We start from the raw sequence: 25,157 nt of genomic DNA, 5'->3' as shown, positions 1-25,157 counted from the left end.
ACCTTAAGCAAATACTAATTGATATCTAAACTAAATAGATCATTCAAACGTATATAAATGTGTTAGATATACCATTTATCCACTCCCAGTTAGCATTCCCACACAATTGATAATAATTTCATTACCTCTACATGGGAATTCTTGTTGATCCTTAAAATAAGGTACAAGAGCCCCCTCAAAAATAACACAGTTATATATAGATATATATATATCATGTATTTATTTACATACACATGCACACACAATTAGAGACACTTTTTGACCACATGACTGTTGTTTACATTCAGGACTTTTTTCTTGCCAGTCATTGGCTGGGACAATACCATATGACCTAGCAGTGGCTAGTCGCTGAAACCCTCTCCCTGTGTTCCTCTCCCTGCTAGTGCCCTCCCCTTTGAGGAAGTACTTGCAGTGTGAAAGTGTTACTGGCTTTATCTTGCACCAGGTTATTTCCCCTCGTTTAGTTTCTTTACAGGCAGAGGCTTCCCGGTGTGTGGTAGCTGCAGCCTGCCTGCCTCTATATCACCCTGCAGCTGCTTGCACTGCGTGTTCTCTTTGCACTGGGGGGGAGTGGGAGCCGGGTTTCACATGTCGCTGTTTCAGCTGGAGGCCACAGATGGGAGCGGCTGCACCCCTGTACCCGAGGGGGAGACCGTGATAGGAAGAGGGCCCTTCCTGGGTGTAAGTAACATGAGCCCCCTTGTGACCTCTGACATATTAACCCTGTGTTGCCTGAAGTGGCAGGTCTCTGAATAGCACTGCTCCAAGTGCTAACTTGTAACCCCTGAATGCTGGAGAGAGATGTGCACATTAATGCTGATGCCTGTGACATGTCTGTTAAACCTGAGTGCTATAGAGAGGTGTATAGCTCTGCACAGCAAGGGGTAAGTGTTGACATTATCAGGCATGCTGTGACATGCAGCTTTATCTTTTAACCTGTTGAGTGCATGCTGGAGAGGTGCTGTAATACAGTAATGTTTCAGCTCTCTGCTAGGGCAGTGAAGAGTTTGATACTGATAGTGCCTGTTACCTCTTGAGTGTTGGAGACTGTAGTGTAGAGAATTGCAGTGTAATGGCCTGAGCGCAGATCATTATGATAGGCATTCTGTAACGTCAGGGTATATTTAACCATTTAGGGTTTGTGGTGCATGACTTTTGCAGTCCGCATTCATAATAAATAACTAAACTATAATAACTGGACATAAGAACATGGTGGTAAAGGTCAAGCAACATTTATTTACCATCAATTTAAACCATAACATCTTATTCAACACATGTTGAATAAAACATTCCCTCGCCTCCATAGCCCGAAGGTAATAACTGTTATAACTTTAACTAGCTCTGCCTCAGCCTAAAGCATCAACTTTCAACAAGCCATAATTATTTTTAATAATCCAAGAAAACAGCCAACAGTTGTGGTGACAAATATATATACATGTTAAAAAAAAAAAAAAAAAGAAAGCAGGCACACCAACTGGTACAATAAATGTGTCTTTACTAGCTCAACATTTCAGCTTCCCTATGGAGCCTTTTCCAAGAGCTCAGTTTGGAAGCCTAAACATTGAGCTAGTAAATACACATTTATTGTACCATTTGGTGTTCCTGCTTTTTTGACCCTTTACATACGAAACAGTATTATGTTAGCAGAAGCACTTGCTCCAATCTTTTGGATTATCACTGTTATTGTGTGCCCTAACGCCTTAATTAAAAAAAATAATAATAATTTAATGGCGTTAAAATGGTATAATATGTACTTGCATCAATAAAAAAAATGTACAGGACATTTGAGAGGTCAATATTTGCAACCCTGCAGTCAGGATCACACAGTTCGCAGAAGAAATCCCAGGTAGATGTTGGTAGTATATACCAGTGATGGGCCTGTGAGAATCCGCTGGCTGGCAACAGATGATTAATATCGGAAAGGACAGGCAACAGCTGATAGTAAGCGGGTCACCCAGTGTAGCAAATGGGGAAATATGCCTCGTAGCAATGGTGCTCAACTTTGTCTGAGTGATGTCACTCGCGTCAAATGACGTTCACCCAACGCGTTTCGTGACTTAAACAGCCACTTTCCCGGGACTATTGATGAGAGCAATGCCACAGAACAGAGTGTAAATAGGTTCAGGTAACTAGGCAACCTAATTCGGCCAATCAAGTAAAAGACAAATGAACAGTAAACATACACTGAAAGTTAAAAAAAAAATGTATAAGGCATTGTGTGTGATACATCACACATCGCAATTGTGATAGACATAAAAGTGAATACAAACATGAATTAATCAAAATCATAAACGGAATAGGAACAGAGATGAGAGAAACTAAAATAAATATTTTTTCTTGAATACTGGAAAGATGAATTGTTCATACATTTATGGAGTTGGGCACCATTGCTATGAGGCGTGTTTCCGAATTTGCTACACAGGGATATCCGCCTACGATCAGCTGTTGCCTCTCCTCTCCGACAAGTCATCTGTTGCCAGCCAGCCTGTGGATTCTCACAGACCCATCACTGGAATTTACTACCACCTACCTGGGATTTGCTCTGCGGACTGTGTGATCTTGACTGCAGGGTGGTGAATATTGACTTCCCTAATATCCTTTACTTTTTTTTTATTGATCTCGTACCACATTTTAACTCCATTAAATCCTCACACACACACCACGTACCTGTCTGCGGTGCTAGTGGATAGACCAGAAATATCTATCCGGTCCAAATTTTATCCAAGTCCAAGAAGCCACTGCACTTGCCAAGTATAAAAGACCTACATTTATTCCATGAAATACTCCCAACCTCCTTTTTAGGACCCCCATGACGGGCCACCCACTGATCAACGCAGCTCTTTACAGAGACATTTTGCAGTCACAGGTTCCTGCCCCATGGAGCTTACAATCTTATGTTTTTGGCGCCTGAGGCACAGGGAGATAAAGTGACTTGCCCAAGATCACAAGGAGTCGACACTGGGAATTGAACCAGGTTCCCCTGCTTAAAACTCTCAGTGCCAGTCAGTGTCTTTACTCACTGAGCCACTCCCTCTCCTGACATGTATACCCTGGCTAATAAAGAAGTTCAAATCCTCCTTTTTTTAATTGTTTTACTTGCAGTATATGTTTATATTCTTTTGATTCGATAAGTAAAAAAAAAAATAGGTTGAACCGCCGCTGTAACCGAGCAGGAGAAGGGGAGAGGACTCTTTTTACCTGTGGAAAGGGAGGGAGTCCTGCTGCATTTAGTAACATCACTTTAGAGCAGGGGTGCTTAACTCCAGTCCTCTGGGGCCATCAGATCAGGTTTTAAGGCTATACCTGCTTCAGCACAGGTGGCTCAATCCAAAATGACAGAGCCACCTTTGCTGAAGCAGGGATATCCTTAAAATGTTTACTTTCTTTTTACCGTTGCAGAGTCCTGTTGCTATTGTTTTTTTAGCACTTCTCCATTTTTTACGTTGCTGAAAATTTTGTCTCCCCGAGAGGTGATGTTTTGTCTCCCTGAGTTGGTTCATGCTGTGCTGTATCATTTCTCTTAGGCTGCGCTTAGAGTGCCCGTGACGGCGATGCGACGTCGCTACAAAACAATTGACTCCGTCGCCCGCGCTTATAGTAAGAGCGACGTCGCGACTAAAAATTTGGAAGCAGGTTAAATTTGTGACTGTCTGTAAACCAATCAATGACCCTGTCGCTTGAGACGTCGCTGCAAATTGAATTACAACTTTCGCTAGTGGCGACGGGTGCACTATAAGCGCACGCGGCAGCGACAATGCATTTGTTTTCGGGCGACGTCGCCGGCTCTATAAGCGCGGCCTAAGTGGTTTGCGGACTCTGCTACAGATTAGCAGTAATTGATGAAACAGAATTATCAAAGAAACGCAATGAGATTTTCTTTCATAAATCTTGTGCTATTGCACCAGTGAAACCCAGGCATGATTCTTCTCTACAATATTCAAATATGTAGAAATAGGGTTTTCCACTTGTGTGAAGCATGTGGATAGATATATGGTATTAGTAGTTGGTCCTTTTACTTTATTTCATAAAAGTAAAATAGGCACACATTTTAGGCTGTGCTCTTCACCAGGTCAAGATAGGAGTGGCAATAGAGGTGAGGCTTATACAGCAGCTGGTTTTTGCATATTTTTGTGTAAGTGCACATACAGGTTTGTATTCTGACAATACATTGTCAGAATACAAACCTGTATGTGCACTTACACAGGTTATATTAATACCACTTTGGTGCACTTTTTTCTTGCTTTGTTTTCATTTGGGTCTGTTAAGTTCATGCTTATTGTCATTTAGGTTTATTCTTGTTGGCTAAAGATTGTGCTATTCTTTGTATGGAATGTATAATGCTATTTCCCTGTAGATTTATAGGATACAACAGACGACAGAGAAGCCCAATGCTACATCCAACATGACAAAAATACACAGTAAAATACTTATATATTCTCTTGAAAAAGGGTCATTTAGTTTAACCCTTTGGCCAAAGCATTGTAAGCTTGCGAGCCACAACAAGGCAGACACCTGTTCGCAAGTCCTAACACTACGAGATAAAATACTAATATACCTCTATTAGGATTAAAATTCTCATTTGCCTCTATTAGGAGGGAGAAAGACCACATTGGATCTATATCCAGAAGAATGAAAGGAATTACTAACTTGGGAAGTGGGGAGGGGTGGGCTTAAAACCTGGGAAGGAGGAGCCACTAATCTCCAACAGCTGAGAATAGTTTAACAAAACACACAAAACCCCAGAAAGCTCTTTTTGGGAACCCCTGAGCCCCCACAATATATATATGTATAGAAGAGTCAAAAAGGAGTTCTATTGAGCATGGCATATGTATACAACAGATGACAGAGAAGCCCAATGCTACATCCAACATGACAAAAATACACTGTGTACAAATAGACCTTGAGAAAGTCCTGAGGGATGAAACGCGTTGGTGCGTGGTCCTGTATTGTTGCCAAGCTGACCATTAAAGGCTAATTTATATTTTTTCCCTGTTTGGAGTTGCCCTTATTTTTCTGCGTTCGTTAACGCTTTGAGCTGCGCTCCTCTTCTCTCCTACCTCCTCTTTGAGAATAGATCTAAATAGAAAAACACCTAATTTTCAATTTCTAGACACTAACTAGTTTAGCTGTGCTTGGTTACACAATGGTTAAATCGGTAGATATTCATTAACCCAGGGCAGTGATTCCCAACCGGGGCTCCGCGGAACCCTGGGGCTCCGTGGAGCAGTCCCAGGGGTTCTGCCTGGCCGCCCCAGCAGTTTCCTGGCTCCCCCGGCTCTTCCACTCCCCCGGCTCTTCCACTCCCCCGGCTCTTCCACTCCCCCGGCTCTTCCACTCCCCGGCTTCCCTGGCTCTTCCACTCCCCCCCCGAGCCGCACACAGCCGCGCTCTAGGGCGCGCGCGTGTGTGTGTACGCATGCGCGTGCCGCCCGGCTCTTCCGCTCCCCCACCCCTCCGAGCCCACTCACAGCCGCGCTCTTGCGCGTGCCGCCGCCTACTGCCCGCCCGCAACCTGCATGCTGCCGCCGCAACCTGCACGCCACCGCTTGAGGTGGGGAAGAGAGGGAGATGGGACATGCAAGGGGGAGGGCGGGGGGAGATGGGACATGCAAGGGGGAGGGCGGGGGGAGATGGGACATGCGGGGGGGAGATGGGACATGCAAGGGGAAGGGCGGGGGGGGGGGAGATGGGACATGCAAGGGGGAGAGCAGGGGGGGGATATGGGACATGCAGGGGGGGTGATGTGAGGGAGATGGGACATGCAGGGGGGGGTGATGTGAGGGAGATGGACATGCAGGGGGGTGATGTGAAGGAGATGGGACAATCGGGGGGGGGGGGGTGATGTGAGGGAGATGGGACAATCAGGGGGGGGGTGATGTGAGGGAGATGGGACATGCAGGGGGGGGGGTGATGTGAGGGACATGCAGGGGGGGTGTGATATGATGATGATGATTTTACCCGTGCGGCCCGATTTAAAAAATAAATATATGTATTGGGGGGGTCTTTTAAAAATGTATTTGGTGTCTTTTTAAAAAAATGTATTGAGGCGGTGGGGGTCTTTTTAAAAAAAAATGTATTGAGGCGGTGGGGGTCTTTTTAAAATGTATTGCGGCGGTGGGGTTACATGTATTTAGAGGGGTGGGGGTTTTTGGTATGTATTTTGTGGGGGGGATTGAGTGATAGTGGGGTAATTGACGGAAGGCAGGAGCGAGTGAGAGGAGAGGGGGGGAGTGGGTGAAGAAACGAGGGAGTAAGAGTGAGACGCAGGGGAGATAAATACATGCGAGGCGGGAGGGGTATGAGAGTGGGTAAGACAGAGGTGAGAGAAATACATGGGTAGAGGGTGGGAAATAGAGGTGGCTCGTGAGGGGTGAAATTAACCTAGGGCCACGCTTATAGTGCCGGCGACGCTGACGTCAGGCTGCAGTTGCTAGAAAAATCAAATTGAAGTGACTTCCAGCGATCGCGACCATGCCGCCACGCCGTCCTGTTGCTCCAACTATAAGCGCACGCGATGGCGTCAATACATTTGTTTTGACGCGACGTTGCCAGCACTATAAACGCAGCCTAATATGTGTCAGCCAGATAGGGGTTCCCCGAGATTTTTCTAAATACTTCAAGGGTTCCTCCAAACAAAAAAGGTTGGGAATCGCTGACCCAGAGTAACAACTAGGTACAAATAAGGAGTGGAGTGGTGAGGCGGTGCAGCTGCCTTGGAGAAACAAGTGAACCGGATTGCTCTCTTCTTGGTACAAAAAATACTTTAATGGCACATTAAAAGGACAGCAAGAGTAACCTCTTGCACGTTTCACGCGGCTTGAACGCGCTTCATCAAAAAGTACAAAACACTAACAGGTGAGCTACATAAATACCCACAACACCCCCTGACCGGCGACAAATCAACATTTTCAATCCTTCAGCTCACACAATACGTTGACATTTTTTTCCTCCATATCTATTGATGTTGATTCAACATTTCATTTCGTAAGCAGTTTTCCAACAATAACGTGTAAAGGGATAGCTATTGTAGCTAAATGGGTAATGTTGAAATATGAGTATGCTCTGTATAAATATTTAATAGCAATTTCTTGGCAAAATGAATTAAATTAGTAAATATGTTAATCTGGGGGTGATTGAAAGTAAAACATTTTGACTGTATAAATTCAAGCGGAAATAGTTGTAATGACTGATTTTGTCAACTTTTCAAATGTACATACAAATAGACACAGTCTCTAATTAGAATCCAAAGGTGAAGAAAATGGTGCACAGCAGAAAAAAAGTGAAGGGGCTACAGGAATTGAACTAAAATCATCTTTATTCAATCAATAAAGATGATTTTAGTTCAATTCCTGCAGCCCTTCACTTTTTGCTGCTGTGTTCCGTTTTCTTCACCTTTTTGGATTCTGCTTACTACCACGTGAGGCACGCCATAGACAAGAAGGACAACAGACTGTGAGTAACATCAAGTTTTCACTGCATTGGTTGTGATTATGGGAGGATACCTTATTGCATACAGCAGGATTGTTTAGCTCCAGGGAGATAGTTCATTATACAGTAGGAGGATTACCGGATGACACTGTTTTATATACATACAGTAGTCACGTGTTTTTTCTACCAGGACTTTGTGTGTATATACTGTATACCTCCCTTTATGGTGAGCAATGCTCCTGCATTTGGTTATTTACCTCCACACACCACACTGTTATGATTATCCTTTCTTTAAGCAAGCATATATCAATTGATATCTACGTCAGTTCTGATACTGATTTATCTATGTAACCTTGTTCTAGCAGCACCGACATAGGGAACATTTGTTCTGTTGCAATACAGTCTCTAATTAGCGTTGTGCCATGTCGACGAAACACAACATCTTAAAAAGTGCCTATTCCTTTATTCTGTGACATCTTTGGCAAACAAATAATAAAATGGCCTAACATCACGCTTTCTGCATCAAAAATGCTGGGTAGCTGCACTGTCACTGCATTTTTTAGAGCTCTACTGCTCACACCTGTAGCTAATCATACTCATGGACACTCCCCCTTTGCTTCCTTGAAAAGCAGACCAGTTCCACTTTCTGGTTGCTAGTTCAATGTACTTTTTGCACAAAAAGGAGCATACCTGGGAGATATGCAAATAGGATATGCAAAGTATAGGAAGGAAGCCAGGGGGAGTGTTCAACACAAGTATAATTAGCTACAGGTGTGAGCAGCAGAGCGCTAAAGTATGCTGTGACGGTGGCGCTATACAGTATCTGAGATTAGTGTTGGACCGGGTCCTACATTTTTTAAAAACCGGGTAACGGGTACCCGGAGGATTTGGCACCTTGTACCCAGCTACCCGGTTTTTCACTTACCAGGGGGTGGAGGAAACTTACCTGGGGTGGAGGAAGCCCGCGGCGACATCTGAACAGGTAAGCGGGGGCGAGGGGGGACGCATCAACGGTCAGTGTGGAGCCCGCGCGGGAGCTGCAGGACTCCATACTGCACTGTGAGCTGGGACCATGTGACCGGAGCAGGAGAAGAAGCATTCCTATTGGACAGCCGGCTGTCCAATAGGAAAGCTTCTCCTGCTCCGGTCACATGGTCCCAGCTCACAGTGCAGTATGGAGTCCTGCAGCTATCGCGCGGGCTCCACATGACTGTATGCTGCCCCACTGCCCCCGCACCTCTGCTTACCTGTTAAGATGTCCGCGTGGGCTTCCAGCAGGTAAGTAAGAGATACTTTTCAACTGCCCTGACATTACCCGGATACCCGGCGCCGGGTCCACTTTCCAGCTGCCGGGTCCGGGTAATTTCCGGGTAGCTAAAAAGCCGCCCGGTACTCCACTATCTGAGATACATGCTAGAGCTGCTGCCCTGAAGAGCAGAGGTTGTGTGTTCTGATCCTGTTGGGCCTGTCATTGGTTCCCCCTTCATCACTAGGAACTTTAAACTTGTCAGTATAGATCCTATGGAAACTTTTAGGAGCTGCTGGGTGTATGTATGTATATTTATCTTTATAGAGCGCCATTTATGTACATGGCGCTTCACAGTCGTAATACACGTGACATAATAATATAATACACAGTGGGAATAAGCGCTTCAGACATGACCGTAACAATAGGAAAGTTAGTCCCTGCCCCGAAGAGTTTACAATGTAAATGCAATGTAAGGGAGGAGTGGCTCAGTGAGTAAAGACTCTGACTTGCACTGAGTTTGAAGCAGGGGAACCTGGTTCCCAGTGTCGGCTCCTTGTGACCTTGGGCAAGTCACTTTATCTCCCTGTGCCTCAGGCACCAAAAACATAGATTGTAAGCTCCACGGGGCAGGGACCTGTGCCTGCAAAATGTCTCTGTAAAGCGCTACGTAAAACTAGGAGCGCTATACTGTACACGAACATAATATTATTATTGCTATTATTAAATGAGACATACTGTATTTTGGAAAGAATAAAGGGATTCTAGCAGCAGCATAAAGAGGAATTGTAGAGGAGACAGGTGTGAGGCAGGAAGGCCAAAATGGTGGTGCATGCTTTACATGCTCGTTGTGGATTAATACACTGGATTAGGAAGTAATTAAAGCAGGATGTGCTGCACATTCTTTAAATTGATGCTATCTTGCACTTTACACCATCGTTTTTATTTTTAATGTCGGGTGCTTCATTCAGGAGATATGAGCAAATAATATTACCTATCCGGGAGGCTAAAATTGAGCTGAGCCCAGTTCAATCTTAAGGTTACCATGGTAACCTCATATGCTAGAGGTTAAAGTAAATTTTAACGCGAAGAAAACATTAAAAAATAAAAGCAGTACTGTACATGCTCACGGCAAGATGCTAACATTAGAAGTTAAACTTGTATAGGCTTTTGGGGGAGATTATGGCTTTAAAAGTGTGCGCGCATGTGTGTGTGTGTGTGTGTGTGTGTGTGTGTGTGTGTGTGTGTGTGTGTGTGTGTGTGTGTGTGTGAAAAAGATGGTACACTCTATTTGAATTCCATGGTTTTACATACTTATCAGGACATAACAATCATCTGTTCCTTAGCAGGTCTTAAAATTAGGTAAATACAACCTCAGATTAATAACAACACATGACATATTACACCATGTCATGATTTATTTAACAAAAATAAAGCCAAAATGGAGAAACTATGTGTGAAAAACGAAGTACACCCATACTGCTTCCATAGGAATTAAGATGCTAAGTAGCAGAGAGGTGCTGCCAATCAAATGCCCTTGATTAATTGGTCATCGGTAAGTTTGACCATCTCTATAAAAGCCGAAGTTTTAGCAGTATGCTGGTCGTGAGCTTTCAGGTGTGGGTTAACACAATGCCAAGGAGGAAAGACATCAGCAATGATCTTAGAGAAGCAATTGTTGCTGCCCATCAATCTGGGAAGGGTTATAAGGCCATTTCCAAACAATTTAAAGTTCGTCATTCTACAGTGAGAAAGATTATTCAAAAGTGAAAAACATTCAAGACAGTTGCCAATCTTCCCAGGAGTGGACGTCCCAGCAAATTCACCCCAAGGTCAGACCGTGCAATGCTCAGAGAAATTACAAAAAAACCAAGAGTTACATCTCAGATTCTACAGGCCTCAGTTAGCATGTGAAATGTTAAAGTTCATGAAAGTACAATTAGAAAAAGACTGAACAAGTATGGTTTGTTTGGAAGGGTTGCCAGGAGAAAGCCTTTTCTCTCTAAAAAGAACATGGCAGCACGGCTTAGGTTTGCAAAGTTGCATCTGAACAAACCACAAGACTTCTGGAACAATGTCCTTTGGACAGACAAGACCAAAGTGGAGATGTTTGGCCATAATGCACAGTGCCACGTTTGGCGAAAATCAAACACAGCATATCGGCACAAATACCTCATACCAACTGCCAAGCACGGTGGTGGAGGGGTGAATTTGGGCTTGTTTTGCAGCCATAGGACCTGGGAACCTTGCAGTCATTGAGTCGACCATGAACTCCAAAGTATTCTAGAGTCAAATGTGAGGCCATCTGTCCGACAGCTAAAGCTTGGCCGAAATTGGGTCATGCAACGGGACAATGATCCCAAGTACACCAGCAAATCTACAACAGAATGGCTGAAAAAGAAAAGAATCAAGGTGTTGCAATGGCCCAGTCAAAGTCCTGACCTCAACCCGATTGAAATGCTGTGGCTGGACCTTAACAGATCTGTGCATAAACCAATGTCCACAAACCTCAATGAACTGAAGCAACGTTGTAAAGAAGAGTGGGCCAAAATTCCTCCACAATGATGTGAGAGACTGATAATGTCATACAGAAAACGATTACTTCAAGTAATTGCTGCTAAAGGTGGTTCTACAAGCTATTCAATCATAAGGTATACTTAGTTTTTCACACATGGCTTCTCCATTTTTGGCTTTATTTTTGTTAAATCATGACACAGTGTAATATGTTATGTGTTGTTGTTCATCTGAGTTTGTATTTACCTAATTTTAAGACCTGCTAAGGAACAGATTGTTATTACTAGCACTCCTTTTGACACTTATATACATTTATATATTATGTAGTAATGGTTGGGGTTTCTCTGAGCTTGTTGGGTATCTGTGTGTTTGTTATTATGTCCTGATATGTAAAACCATAGAATTCAAAGAGGGTGTACTTTCTTTTTCATACAACTGTATGTGTGTGTGTATCTCTCTCTCTCTCTCTCTCTCTCTCTCTCTCTCTCTCTCTCTCTCTCTCTCTCTATCTCTATCTCTATCTCTATCTCTATCTCTATCTCTATCTCTATCTCTATCTCTATCTCTATCTCTATCTCTATCTCTATCTCTATCTCTATCTCTATCTCTATCTCTATCTCTATCTCTATCTCTATCTCTATCTCTATCTCTATCTCTATCTCTATCTCTATCTCTATCTCTCTCTATCCATCACTGATGAAACCTGACATTGTATTGTAGCTAAGGGAAATACATAATGGGAATAGATGAAGCCGTGAAGAATATGATTAGTGATTTGGTCACTAACTGTAGTATATGTATGTATGTATGTACATAGTTTTGACATTCCACTAAAGTTAAATTAACTGAATTAACTGCCAGACTGCAACAAAGCAACATATAAAAGGGTGATAGGAAGCAGACACATCAGGTCTTGAAGAACAAAGTTCATAAATGTTATTTAAACATATCAACCTTTGTGCTCACTCTGACCTCTTGAGAGAGGCTCCAGTGTGAGCCGAAACGTTGATACAGTATGTTTAAATAAAGTTGATGAATTTTGTGAAATGTACAGTAAGTTAATGTGTGTGGTTCCAGGTAAATGGCAATCATTTTGTAGAGTGAGCTGTGCGTGTAGCTGTCTGGTCTATAATATTCAGTTCTTCTCTCCTTTTTTTTTTGTTACACCGTATTATCCACCCTAGGGATAAAACAAATGTATTTGGCATCAGTCTCTAGTACAGGTAGTCCTCGCTATCCTCCGCTATTCAACGTTTCACTTTACAACGAATGGCATATCCAACACTTTACAATGCAACCCTATGGGCCTTTTTTCGACACATGAATGCGTTATCCAATGCTCAACGCCACCGATTAACATGGGACTCACTTTACAACGGTTTCACTATCCAACGGTACTTCCAGAACGGATTCCGTTGGATAACCGAGGACTGCCTGTACTAAACGTTTGTTTAGATTAATTTGAGTGGCTCTTGCACACTTTTAATAAATATAGCCGCTTTCATGACCCATTTAAGGAGCAGTCTGCCACAGGCAAGCCGCTTCTTCTTCCTTTTTGTTTTTTCTTAAACAGATTTGGGGAGCAGGTGTCTACCCAAGATAATAGTTATTTATGGAGGTTTAACCCCCCCACCCCCTGTCTCACATGCCAATAGGGAGCTGTGACGGATCACATTGTAGTCATTGTAGCTTCGCTCGATCCATGCCGGGTTTAGCTGCCAGTTCAAGTTTTCCAGACTGCCTGCCCTTTCTGCTCAAATTGGCCATTTTGTGTACTGGCAGCCTGCTATATAAGGCTGCAGATCCTGGTGGGAATCTGTGACAATGCTCGTCTCGAATCAGGAGGCGGACCCGCAGGGCTGAGGTAGGAATGCAGAATAACCGACCAGAGCCCTGGCACAGTCCTGTTAGAGTATTCGTAGTCGGTAAGCAGGCAGGGGTCAGGGCTGGCGGCAGTGGTGCAGAGTCCAGGCGGAAGGCAGCGAGGTCACGGTCTAGGGTCAGCAACAGGGATTCCAAGTAGGCGAAAGGGTAATGCGTCACAGTGAAGATGAAACGGAGCTGCAGCAAACAGAACTTTGCTCGGCGACTCCCACCAGGAAATACAGCATTATAAAGCAGACAGCAAGTACCCAAAATGGCCACAGTGAGCAGAAAGGGCAGGAGAGACAGAAAACCTGGGCCGTAGTGAAAACCCGGCACGGATTGAGCAGAATGCTAACAGAGTCGCCGGGCAAAGTTCCTACGTTTGCAGCTCTTGTTGGTCTTTGCAGTCACGCTTTACCCTTTTGCCTATTTTGATTCCCTTGTTGCTGACTCCGGAAAGCGACCCCGACCACGCTGCTTTCTGCCTGCCCTGACCTCTGCCTGTCTCCAGGACTTTGCAACTCCTCCGCCAGCTCTGACCTCTGCCTGCTTACCAACCACGGATACTCTTACAGGACTCTGTCCCTGTGCTCTGGTCAGTTTATTTACATCCCTACCTCAGCCCTGCTCGTTCGCTGCCTGATTTGAGACGGGCACCGTCACACCCGCATGGTGTGAGTTCTTTAAACCTCCATTTTGTTTCCACTGGAGGGGATAGTACTGGCAGCACCTACCCCCGGTTAGTCCCGAGTGCTAAAATGAATGTGGTTCAGCTCTGGAGACCCCCTGCTTCCCATACATGTAAAAAAGGGAGGGGATGGTACAAACAAAATAGGCGGAACTGCTGCTTGTAGTTATTTTAAAATACAGTGGGGAGGGAAGCTCCAGGTCTGATGCCTCGACCTAACAATCCTTTCAAATGGTATTTTTTTTTTTTTTTTGCTTCCCAAATCCCCTCCCCCTTTAAGTGTGGTGTTGTTTTTTTTTTTCTTTTTTTTTTGTTTTACCCTGTACACATTTGCTAGATTAATTCTAGGTGGATGAAGCCATGTTGTAGTTAAACTCTTTGTCCTGCCTGTGCAATTACTTTAGCATTGAAATTACAAAATGACAGCAGAAAATTGTCTTCAAAAGCTTTAGTAATTTTGATGGAAATGTAAATGTCTATTGCAAAAGTGTTTTTCTTTCTATCAAGTTTCTGTCGAATGCGTTGGAACCAAATTGACTACGTTCCAAAACCGTTTGACGGCAAATGCCAAATCTCGTAATCAAAATGTAATCAAACCAGAGCCTTAAACTCACAATTATTGGTTATCCATAACGGTTGCTTATTTTTGTTTTTTCTCGTTTCAGATTGCAGATAAAAGAGTATCCAGATGTCACGCTTTGCTTGAGGTGGTCGATGACAAGCTGCGCATTAAACCGGTAATTATTGATTGTTGTATGTTATGGGTAATGTTGTCGTTGCAATGAATAGAGGACTATTTTACTCCAGTATTGTATTCGAATTATAAAATAGAATTGCGTTCTATAATGGAATATATATTTTTCCATTTCGTCCGCTATAGATTAAAAGGGAGTGGCTGTATTTTATTTTACCACTAGCTTTTACTTTCCATTTTACCTGTTGCATCCATCAAGCCATCCAGTATTTTTTTTGCATTGACATTGTTTTGTGAAAACAATTTATATCATGAATGTTAGGTACTATAAATCATCAAAAGCCCATTTATAATTCAGCCCTTGCATTGGTATGAGATTTTAGCACCCACAAAAAGTCTGTATTATTTGTTTGAGTTCAGAATTATCCCCTAATGAGAGCAGTGTTGGGTATTCCCCACTGCCTATGGTGGAGGTGGGAGGAAGCACATTGGGATGTTCCCTTATGTCGAAAAATGGGGCTTTGAGCTTCCAAAGAGGGGTAACAGGCTTGAGATGTGGTCCCCTGTTAAATATGCTTTGAAACCGTCTTGCTCATTCTAAGAGATGTGTGAAGAGGTACATTTAATGATTAGGGTGAAATTAAATCCTTGCTTTATTGTGCCTTTAACAGGGCAAAACATACAAAAATAAAAATAACGGCCTACTCCACTTTGAAGAATAACTAAACCTTTACTCCAACCCTTTCTGTGTGTGTGTGTGTGTGTGCGCATGTTGTGTTGGGGGAAGGCCTCTCTGTTCTCAGCATCCTTGTGTGCTATGGTACTCTCTATGTCCAGATATAGAGGTCTTGTTACCTTGTCTTGCTGTCAGCAAACAGTCCTTTTGTGTGCATCAAGACATCATATTTTCCTCAGTTCAGCCCAGTTGTGGGCTAAATAAATCTCTGCAGTCCTTTTTCTCCTTATGTCAGCCCAAATGTGAGCTAAGGAATCTCTCTCCTGTCAGGTTTTTTCTAAGAGTCCTAATCAGCCAGGTGGAGTCCGGTTGATTGCCTGTGTGCAATTAACCAGCACATTGCTGGATTTAGAGGCAGTTTGTCTCATTGATAAGTCCCTGTTACCCTCATACTGCTAGTTCCATTGATATTAAGTTGAGCAGAGTTTGTCTCCAGAACAAGGAATTCCTCTTAACATTATTGTGATTGTCTGGTAACTAACTATTTTAGAATTCATCCATGATCCTGTTGTGTTGGAATGACTACTGCTGCATTCTTCTTGAGTTCTGGTACCTTTTTGTTAGAGAGAATCAAGAGACGTCTTGCAGTGATTATGAATTTTTTAGTAGTTGAGCTAGAGTAACATGAGAATAGATCAATATTTTTTCCTACCACATCTATTTGAAGCTGAAGTATTTTTTGTGGTTTAGATATCAATTCACATGTATTTGCTTAAGTTTCTGCTACCTTTTTTTTAGATACAGTCAGTTTTTGTGTTTTTGTGGTAAACTCGTATAAAAGTTGGTAAATTGTACTAAAGTTCCACAAGATTCACTGGGGGGAAAAAAGGTATTACTATGTGGCAGATTCATCAAGCTCTGGTACAGGTTAGAGCACCAAATTGTTAACTCCCAGTGACTTAAATCAATTAGAGTTCACGTTAGATGGGGTGTGCAAACCCGAACCGGCGCTTAATTAATCTGCTCTATGTGATGATAGTCTATATCCTTTACACCACAATCCTGGTACCTTTCTGTTCCCCCTTATGGCGGAGTTGCCCTATAAGCAATCTAAGTGATCACTTGGGGCGCCCACAGTGGGCCTATTTTCTCCCCCATTTCATCTCCTATCATCACAGATGGAAGCATTTGGGCTTCTGCCCTCTTATTGCCTATGCATTTAGCCGTCCAATGCCCAACTCCATTCAACCAACTGGGCCTGCTTAGGGCACCCCAAATCTTACAGCTAATATGTTCATTGTCTTCCACTCTGGAGATTAATGTTGGTAGGATACTGTGACCCAGATGTCTTTATAGTAATAATTATCCTTCCATGTACCACAAAGTTTTCAAAAGGCCTTCTTTATAAATCACATGCAATAGTGATTTTCAGAACGTCACACATGCAATTGCTGATTAAAAAAAGAGCACAGTCTATTTACCTCAACCTTTTGCCTGCTAGAATGGTGGAGCCAGCAAAATGCCATCACAGTTCTGGGATCATGATCACGTGATCGCTGAAGGGGTACTGTAGTGCCGACGAGTATTCTAAAACAAATCTGGGGCAATCACCAACAAGACCCAGGTACATGCTGGGTACATGCTGCAACATTTCTGCAGACAGACTAATGGCCCATCAGATTAACAGCGGGGGTCCCTGGCAGTCCCATTCAAACTGAATGGGACTGCCAGGGACCCCTGCTGTGTTAATCAGATGGGCCATTAGTCTCTGCAGAAATGTCACTGAAATGTTTGCAGCATGTACCTGGATCTTGTTGGTGGTAGCCCCAGATTTTCCAAGGCAAGTTTTAGAATACTCGTCGGCGCACCTGTAGCAATCCCGTAGTCGCAGCAAGGCCCCCAGTGACGTAAGTGGAGCAGCCTTCATTTCTGTTTCCACCTTTTAAAATGAGCAAAAATCAAATGACGTTCCCTGGATGTCTCGAGGGCCTTTTAAGTGCTGGCTAGCTCTTATGTAACAGCCTGTGGGTTACTCTCGGGGGGGGGGAGGGGCTGCTTAGTCAGGGTTTTCCTAACTAAAATGCACATGCTATGAAGAAGCAGCAGCCAGGAAGCCTGTGAGGCATGGGACCGCTTCACATTTGTGTATGGATAGCCAGAAAGAGGATGAATTCTTTCCTGTGATAAACGCAGAGATAAAATATTGTACAGATCATATTTTATGTGCACAGTTTGTAAGAGTGTGGCAATAAAAGTCAGTTTGCTAATTATTTTGTATGGCAGTACGGTTTACAAACATCTGACTTACGAGGGAATTACTGTGTGACAGAACTCCCATAGAAACATGCTGTTTGTACTAAAAACATGTTTGTGTGAACAATCCATTTTCTAGATGAGGTAATATGCAGATGTCAGTTTGCTGGAATATTATCTCACAATTTATAGATTATTAAAACTCTCATTTGATTCTTCAGCAAATTGGTAACATCCCATGCAAAGTGTAGCACAATTGGTTTCTTCATACTGTAGAACGTTTTCCCTTTGAAATGTACTGAGAATGTCCTGCCAGTAAAACAATATTTTGTACTTTTCCGCTGGCATTGGCGGGTTGTTAAACTGTTTTGCATCATTATCAGCTTTGGAGAAAAAAATAAAAATGTAATGTTATAACTCTCCATTATTTGGAACGGATTGCTGCTATTCATTGTATTAATCTTGGCTACATGCACGATTCCAGAGGAAGCAGAACTGGTTACGTACTCCAGTATTTCATATGCCATTAAGAGCATGGCTTTTGTGTCTGCCACTAAGAAATGCAGCGCTTTTAATGAGACTTGGCACCGCCCACTCTTGTGATTGGGATTGCTGGTTCTGTTTATCACAGGTCACCGGGAGGGAAAGTCACAGGCTGAACATGTGGTTCTAGTGATACCAAAATATTTAGTCTTCGAATCGTCTATTAGTGCCTATTATTTACAATGCACAAAAACATACATAATTAACAGCCCGTATTATTCCAGTGGCCATGAAAAAGAACGCTGGCGTTTAAGGCGATCACGTTACCATTCTTTTCAGTAGCAATGCAATACGTCTAGTGTTTAAGACCGCCGTGGCAATGCAACATGTTAGCGAGAGTAATAATGCTAACTACATCTGTAGAACAGAATCTACAGTCAAAGGGCCCTAAATAACATAATGGGTGGAGAAGTAAGAAAGCTCCTTACCCAGCTAATAGTAGTATTAACTTGTCAATCTCTTCTTCGTCATTTTGCATGTACTAAGTACTGTTAATTCAGCGTAGACTGTTATTATGCTTTGCGTAGGTGCTGGTAGTGTTGATATATTTCCTCTGTACCAAAATAATAATACATATCTTTATGATATAGGTACTAAACTTGCAAGTCTGTGTTATTTGCATGTATGTCTGAATAATTTTTTATCTAAAAAGCGCAAAACAAAGTACAGTACGCAGTGCTTTACAAAATGATAATACAAGGGAAATAAATTACAGGCAAAGGGGGAGGGGACCCTGCCCTTATGGGCTTCTAGAAATAATCTACTTGCATCCACAACCTACCCTTTCCTCCTCCTTTTTTTATGGTGACAAACTTATTGATTTATTAAAGGAAGGTGACACGAGTACCCATTTGTATGCCAGGGCTAGTAGTGGAAAATGTCTGTAAATCATGATTTGAAAAAAAAAAGTTTTACTCTCTCCCTCTTCAGTGCTGAAGGGACCTACAATGCATTGCATTGGTCTTTGATCACTCCAGGGCTTACAACACAAATGTAACATTTCCATTCCCCTTTCTAAGTTTAAAGTACATTCTTCTAGATTTCTTATTTACAGTACTACACTAAATATGTGTGACACCACTGCATGTGGAACCTGACACATTAAGGTATAACTGCTCACTGGTTGAAAAACAATGGTGTATATTGATTCTTGAAATACTATTTTTAGGACCATATGAAATGGATGTGCTTTGTTTGCATTTACAACTTTGCTTACCCGTGGTCTCAATGACTTCTCATTTGAATGAATGATTTGTTGACTCAGTGTGCAGTCTATTCAGGGTCCCTGTACAGCCGAAAGCTAAAGATGCAGCTTGCAATGCTTGTCTGTTGATTACTGGCACTGCCACATGCCACTATCAATAATAATTACTTTTTAACGTCCATTAAAAAAAAAAAATGTATGTAGCTCCTGCTACAAATCTAAGTACAGTATACTGTGAAAAATACAGAATTAATCCTCTCCGCCTATCACATGGTGCAATAGTGAATAAGAGTCACTGTCCCTGATCTACATGGCAACTCATGACCGCAGATATGGGATTGGATAAGCAGAAAACCCGATAGAATGTTGAAACAAACTGTCAGTTTGAGAGAGAGTCCAACTGCCAGTCCGGGACTAGAAACAAAGATAGGGAGTGCCAGTTTGGGAGGCACACGAGAGACCGCCATGGTGACAGTGAGAGGGGGTTAAGAAAGAGAACCTGACACTCTCAGATGGTGAGAAAGGAGGCTTGTAAGAGACTGCTAGCCAAGGAGAGAGAAATGGGTTATGGGGAGAATATCCCACAGTAAGAGAGATTCGGATAACAGACAGCCGGGAGGCATTTTCCTGCAACTCGCGTATCCTTTGTGTATTACACACACACCACAAATGTTTAACGCTTAACAGGTCTGCAATGTGACTACACACCATTTTGGGAACACCGCTCCAACGCAGTGCTGGCAATAAAATTAGCCTGAGGGACTTCTACATTGGACACTGGGACTAGATCAAAGGACAATAGCGTAATGTCTTAATTTATTGTGTAATGTGTAGTTTTATACAGTATAGTGTGTGTTAAGAATAGCCGGTTCTTCTTCTTCTTTTTTTTCCGTAAGTGCTGTTTGGTTAAGGTTGCCCAGGAGCACTACTGTGTGTTCTCCTTTTAGAGAACGAGAGAGAACTTTGGGGGTTAATGTTTATAGCGATACACAATATCACTAATACATCTCTCTAAAAAGTTCCAAAACAGTGCACGCCACACTGCTGTATAGACTAATGTGAAATACACAAACTCATATTAAACATATAGGAGTGAGAAAAAATAATAAAATGGACGAGAAGAAAATAAGAGAACCAATAGTGCAATATGTTCAAAAAGTATGAACTATATTAAAGCATTCAGTGATCTTACTCACAATTCGCATGTTCTTTTGGGCGTGGTAGAATCTGCTGAGTCTCACTATCCAGCACTCGCACTCGGGTCACGTTCCTGCTCGGGGTTCTGGGCTTAATCGAGCTGCAGACTCCGCTGCTCCACAGTCCAGGTCGGCGTTTACCCACGCAGCTCTTAGTTGCGTTTGTTTCACTGGCGCACACATGCACAGACAGTCCTTTTTGTCTCTCTCTCGCTGAACATGCACTCTAGTGACGTCAGTAAGGGCTGGAATCGCCCTCCAGTTAGACCTGTACCTCTCCACCTCTACGTATTTCGCCAAACTATCTTTGTTTCATCGGAATGGTGCCTCAGTCCTTCTCTCACTCTTTTATAGTCTTAATCCTAATTGGAAGGCTTGTTGCAGGCTTCTCTCCCTCCAGAGCTCTGCATGTCTCCCTGGTCAACACAGGACCAAGGGAGACACACGTTGGAGCGCTGGAGGGAGAGAAGCCTGCCACACGTTTTCCAATTGGGATTAAAACTATAAAAGAGTGAAAAGGACTGAAGCACCATTCCCTGATGAAGACAAGATAGGTTGGCGAAATGCGTAGGGGTGGAGAGGTACAGTAATGACCGGAGGATAATTCCAGCCCTTACTGATATCACGGGAGTGCACGTTCAGCATGAGAGAGCAGAAGGACTGTTTGCACATGCGCTCACCGATCAGAGTGCGGCTAAACTGTGTGGGTAAACGCTCACCGGGACTGTGGAGCTGATGAGTCTGCAGATCGACTAAGCCCAGAAACCCGAGCAGGACCATGACCCGAGTGAGATGCTGGATAGTAAGACGCCACAGATTGTAGTGTGTGTGTGTGTGTGTGTGTGTGTGTGTGTGTGTGTGTGACCATTGGATGCTTTAATATAGTATATACTTTTTGAACATATTGCACTATTGGTTGTCTTGTTTTCTTCTCATCTCTCCTATATGTTAAATATGAGCTTGTCTGTTTATCATTAGTCTTTACACCAGTGAGGAGTGCACTGTTATTGAACATTTTATAGATATATGGACATGCCCTCAGTGGAGGGTAAACTTGCAGTGCTGCACCAGCTGTGTATTTGTTGCCTGATTTTCATCAAATTGACACTGGTCATTACATTTGTATGTTATTAGAAACTTAAAGATTTATAGATTGTTGCACGTTTACACCCCTGTACACACGTATATTTTTGCACTGACTAGAGTAGTGCTACAAATATATTTTTTATTTTTTTAGTTTATCGCTATACATCGTTATAGGGTGAAGCAGATCTTTCGACACAGAATGGATGAAGGTTTTAAGGGAATTTGAACAACTTGAAAGTTAAAGGCATACCCCGGTTTAAGGACATTCACTTTAAGTACACTCGCGAGTAAGGACATATTGCCCAATAAGCAAACGTCAGCTTGCGTATGCGCATGTCTGATCCGAAGCTGTGTGCAAGCGGGGTGACTATAGAGCCTGTTACAAATGTTTTATTTACATCAGTTATGCACGTATATGACGATTGCAGTACAGTGAATGCATTGATAAGTGGGAAAAAGTACATTTTCACTTTACATACATGCACTGGACCCATTGCGTACGTTAATGCGGGGTATGCCTGTATATAACAAGCCTTTCAGTGAAATGCAAAACAATGGAGCAAGCAACTCGCATCCCTTGTATATGCTTCATTCAATGTTCTTTTTAGGTTGGCATTAATGTGTCTCTTCCTTTTGAGATGCACACTGAATTTCTTTTCATCACAAGTGTAGAGATGGGAAGCTTGAATGCATTTTAATCTGAAGCAGGAGCAGAACATCATACTACAGTAAATGACTAATTTAATAGCCCTTTCTTCATATGTTTACATGCTTTAAAAGCTAGTGAAATGGCAACAGAACATTAGTATTTTCATCATTTATTCAACGTCTAAAAATATTTTATCTCAATTGCGTTGAATTACTTCACACATACAATTTAATTTAGCAGATAGTTGCGATTTGTAAAATTATAGGGCAAAACAATACATTAATTCCCAGTAGAAAAAATTGCGTAAAAAAAGTACATCTTTTACATATTGTAATATCACACTAACCTTGCATCTTTCAATTATTTTTCTTCTTTTGTTCATTTATTGCATATACGGTATACATGACGTTATGCTTGAAACGAGGGAAGCCATAAAACTTCATGGCGAGTAGGGGAGAGGGATAGATGGGATACAGAACACTAATGGAGTGGAGACATGTTAATCGGGTACCAGAGAGGGCGAACTGCAGATATCTATAACTTTTGTCCTTTTTGGTTTCTAGGTCTCCCTAGTTGGAGTACTAGAGTTGCTCTGTCAAATTGAGCGTGGGAGTGTTTTTCTATCCATGGGTACCAGGTTTTGTTCTGTCGAGGCATTAACCCATGCAGTAAGTTTCTCCATGGTTGGCACTATCCATATTTTATTTATGATGGTTGAAATTCTAGGTATTGGGCCTCAACAGGCAGCTGCTGTAACACATCCTGTTGCCGAGACTGTGTGGTTTATCAGCTTACTTTGTTTAAAGGAGACATCTAAGCTTTTTTTTAAATGCGAGTGAAATGGAATTGGCTTTTGTATCTACAGTATATTGAGGGGGAGAGGGACACACACTCTGTTAACTGTATTACAAATAAAATAAGAATGTGATTAAAACACTACTGCAGGTAATGAAAATGAAATAAAATGAAATAAATTACAAAAGTGTAAAATGTATCCATTAATAAAACTACAAAATGGAGTGAAAAAATATAGAGACGCTGTTGCCTAGAAACAGTAACTAATTAGAAAGTAATTTTTTTTAATCATTCACAATAACGGGCAGTATTTGATGAAGCCTTATGAGAGGCAATAAGTATTGGGTTTGAGTCTGACCTTTTTAGTAGGCAACAATCCTTTTTTTTTTTTTTTTTTTGTTCCCCCTCTCTAAATACAGGCCTCCACTTAAAGCTGCAGTTCAGTCAATATCCTGCATGTGTGTTTTTTTTTAATAAATCAGTTCTGTAGTAAGAAAAAATACTTTTAGCATTTTCTGTTTTTAAAAAAACAACTTTGAAAGACCAATTTTCTTGTATTCTATTTTAATAAGCATTTACTAAGGCACTGCCCCTTCATGTCCTGTCACAAGCCCTGGCACACCCCTTTATGTGCCCTGCTCTCCCTCTTGCACATGTCAGTGCAGGAGTGCTCATGAATATTCATGAGCTTCCACTGAGTGACAGAAAAAGAGGAAATACATTCCCCATATTTAAAGATGTCGCCAAACTTTGCCGATCAATAGACGGAGAACGAATTGACCAGCAGCTATGCAGTTCTTTAGGTAAGTAGAGATTGCCCACATGAAACTATTGAAGTAAAAAAAAAAACTATAATTCTTTTTTTTTTTTTAAAGCCTGAACTGCAGTTTTAAGGGGGCATTGCAATACTTTAAAGTCAGTGTGAGAACAATTACAATTAAATACAATTATTTTGTTAGACATGAGATACAAGAAAAGCCAGAATTATAATACATGGTTTCATTAAATGAACAAAGGTTATACATTCAGTTTAGAGATATTTCATGTTTTTTCGCCGCGACCAGTATCGGAGTATAATACACAATGACTGTAACAATAAACAATGATAAAAGAAAAAGATATACAGGCTTGGGGCAAATCATGACTTCTTCTAATAATACCCAGGTGTGCGTTATCTGGATTAGGGTCCTGATCTAACCAGAGTGAAGCTTGGTGAAGGAAGGCTAAGGCCCCGCTGCCTCAGACCACGTGCCCGCACTGCAGACAGGCGGCGCGTGGAGAGGCACTTGACCGCTATCTGCGGTCCACAGGGAGCATATTTGCGTGCAGGGGTGTGGCCAAAACGTGTGCAGTAGAAGGCACTGGGGCTGCGGCCTAATGCTGCTTCAGCTGCTAATTACATAACCTCAAGTGACCAACTTGTTTCACACGTAGGTGCTTTGTCAGGGGGTCACGTACGAGGTTACGCACACAGTATAGAAAGCACTGCTAGCCAATGAGATGCCTCAAAAAACAGCCTGCTGAAAATTGGCTTCTAAAAGAACCAGGTTCTTATTTAGCCACATTTAAGGGTTTTTAAATACGGTATGCCAAAATCCAGTAGGAAAATTACATTTGAATCCAGACATTTTCTATATGTTTTCATGATAAAAACACACTCTTTCTCTCCCACCATTCTCACTCCCATCCATCTGTCCCTCCCTGTCTCTCTCGCCCCCCTCCGAATTCCATCACTCCATCTCCGCCTCCATCTTTCAGCTCTCCCTCCATCGCTCAGCCCCCCTCTTGTTGCACAGCACTTACCTGGTGGTGAAGATGGCGGAAGAAAAAGATGGGGGATGGTAACATAGTGGAAGCAGCAGAGGGCAGTGGTGGCGCCCACCCCAGCAGACACCGGATCTTGTAATTGACTTCCGGGTTATACCACTGAAGTGGGCTCCACCACTGCCCTTTGCTGTCACCAACATAGTCCTCCGCAGTTGCCATACCCCTCCTGTTGCCGCCGCACCGCTACAATCCTCCGGCCGTCACTGCTGGCTGACCTTCGTCCCTGAATTTTCCCTTTGCCACTGAAATACGGGACAATTTATGTGTCGTGACAGACCTTTCGGGCACGACGAGATAATGAATTGAAATAGGGGAATTTGAGATTTAAAAAATATGATTGTATCCACGCACACAGACCTTACGTCATATGCCACGGAAGTCTGCTGCGAGCCAGTGAGCTCAAGTTCTGGGGGTCAGGATTTAGAGGAATATTAGTTAATAGACTATATTTATTATACTAATACTACTGATACCATCTGTAAATCCATCCAG

General features: G+C 42.5%; 2 protein-coding genes across 2 annotated transcripts in view; one reads left to right on the top strand and one right to left on the bottom strand.

Moving 5' to 3' along the window:
* Positions 1-19,438, bottom strand: part of FBXO48 (F-box protein 48) — a 61,878-nt gene extending 42,440 nt beyond the window's left edge. The window contains exons 1-2 of the mRNA XM_075596085.1: positions 19,125-19,438; positions 18,337-18,461 (exon numbers count right to left, since the gene is read on the bottom strand). The gene's annotated coding sequence lies outside the window, so the exon portion shown is untranslated. The remainder of the gene's footprint in view (positions 1-18,336; positions 18,462-19,124) is intronic.
* Positions 372-25,157, top strand: part of APLF (aprataxin and PNKP like factor) — a 205,267-nt gene continuing 180,481 nt past the window's right edge. The window contains exons 1-2 of the mRNA XM_075594934.1: positions 372-681; positions 14,408-14,479. Coding sequence (XP_075451049.1) covers positions 589-681; positions 14,408-14,479 — 165 coding nt within the window. The 5' untranslated portion in view covers positions 372-588. The remainder of the gene's footprint in view (positions 682-14,407; positions 14,480-25,157) is intronic.

This window comes from Ascaphus truei, chromosome 4, assembly GCF_040206685.1.
Source record: "Ascaphus truei isolate aAscTru1 chromosome 4, aAscTru1.hap1, whole genome shotgun sequence".
In the NCBI taxonomy this organism is placed as follows: Eukaryota; Metazoa; Chordata; class Amphibia; order Anura; family Ascaphidae; genus Ascaphus; species Ascaphus truei.
This window is presented reverse-complemented; position numbering and strand designations above follow the sequence as displayed.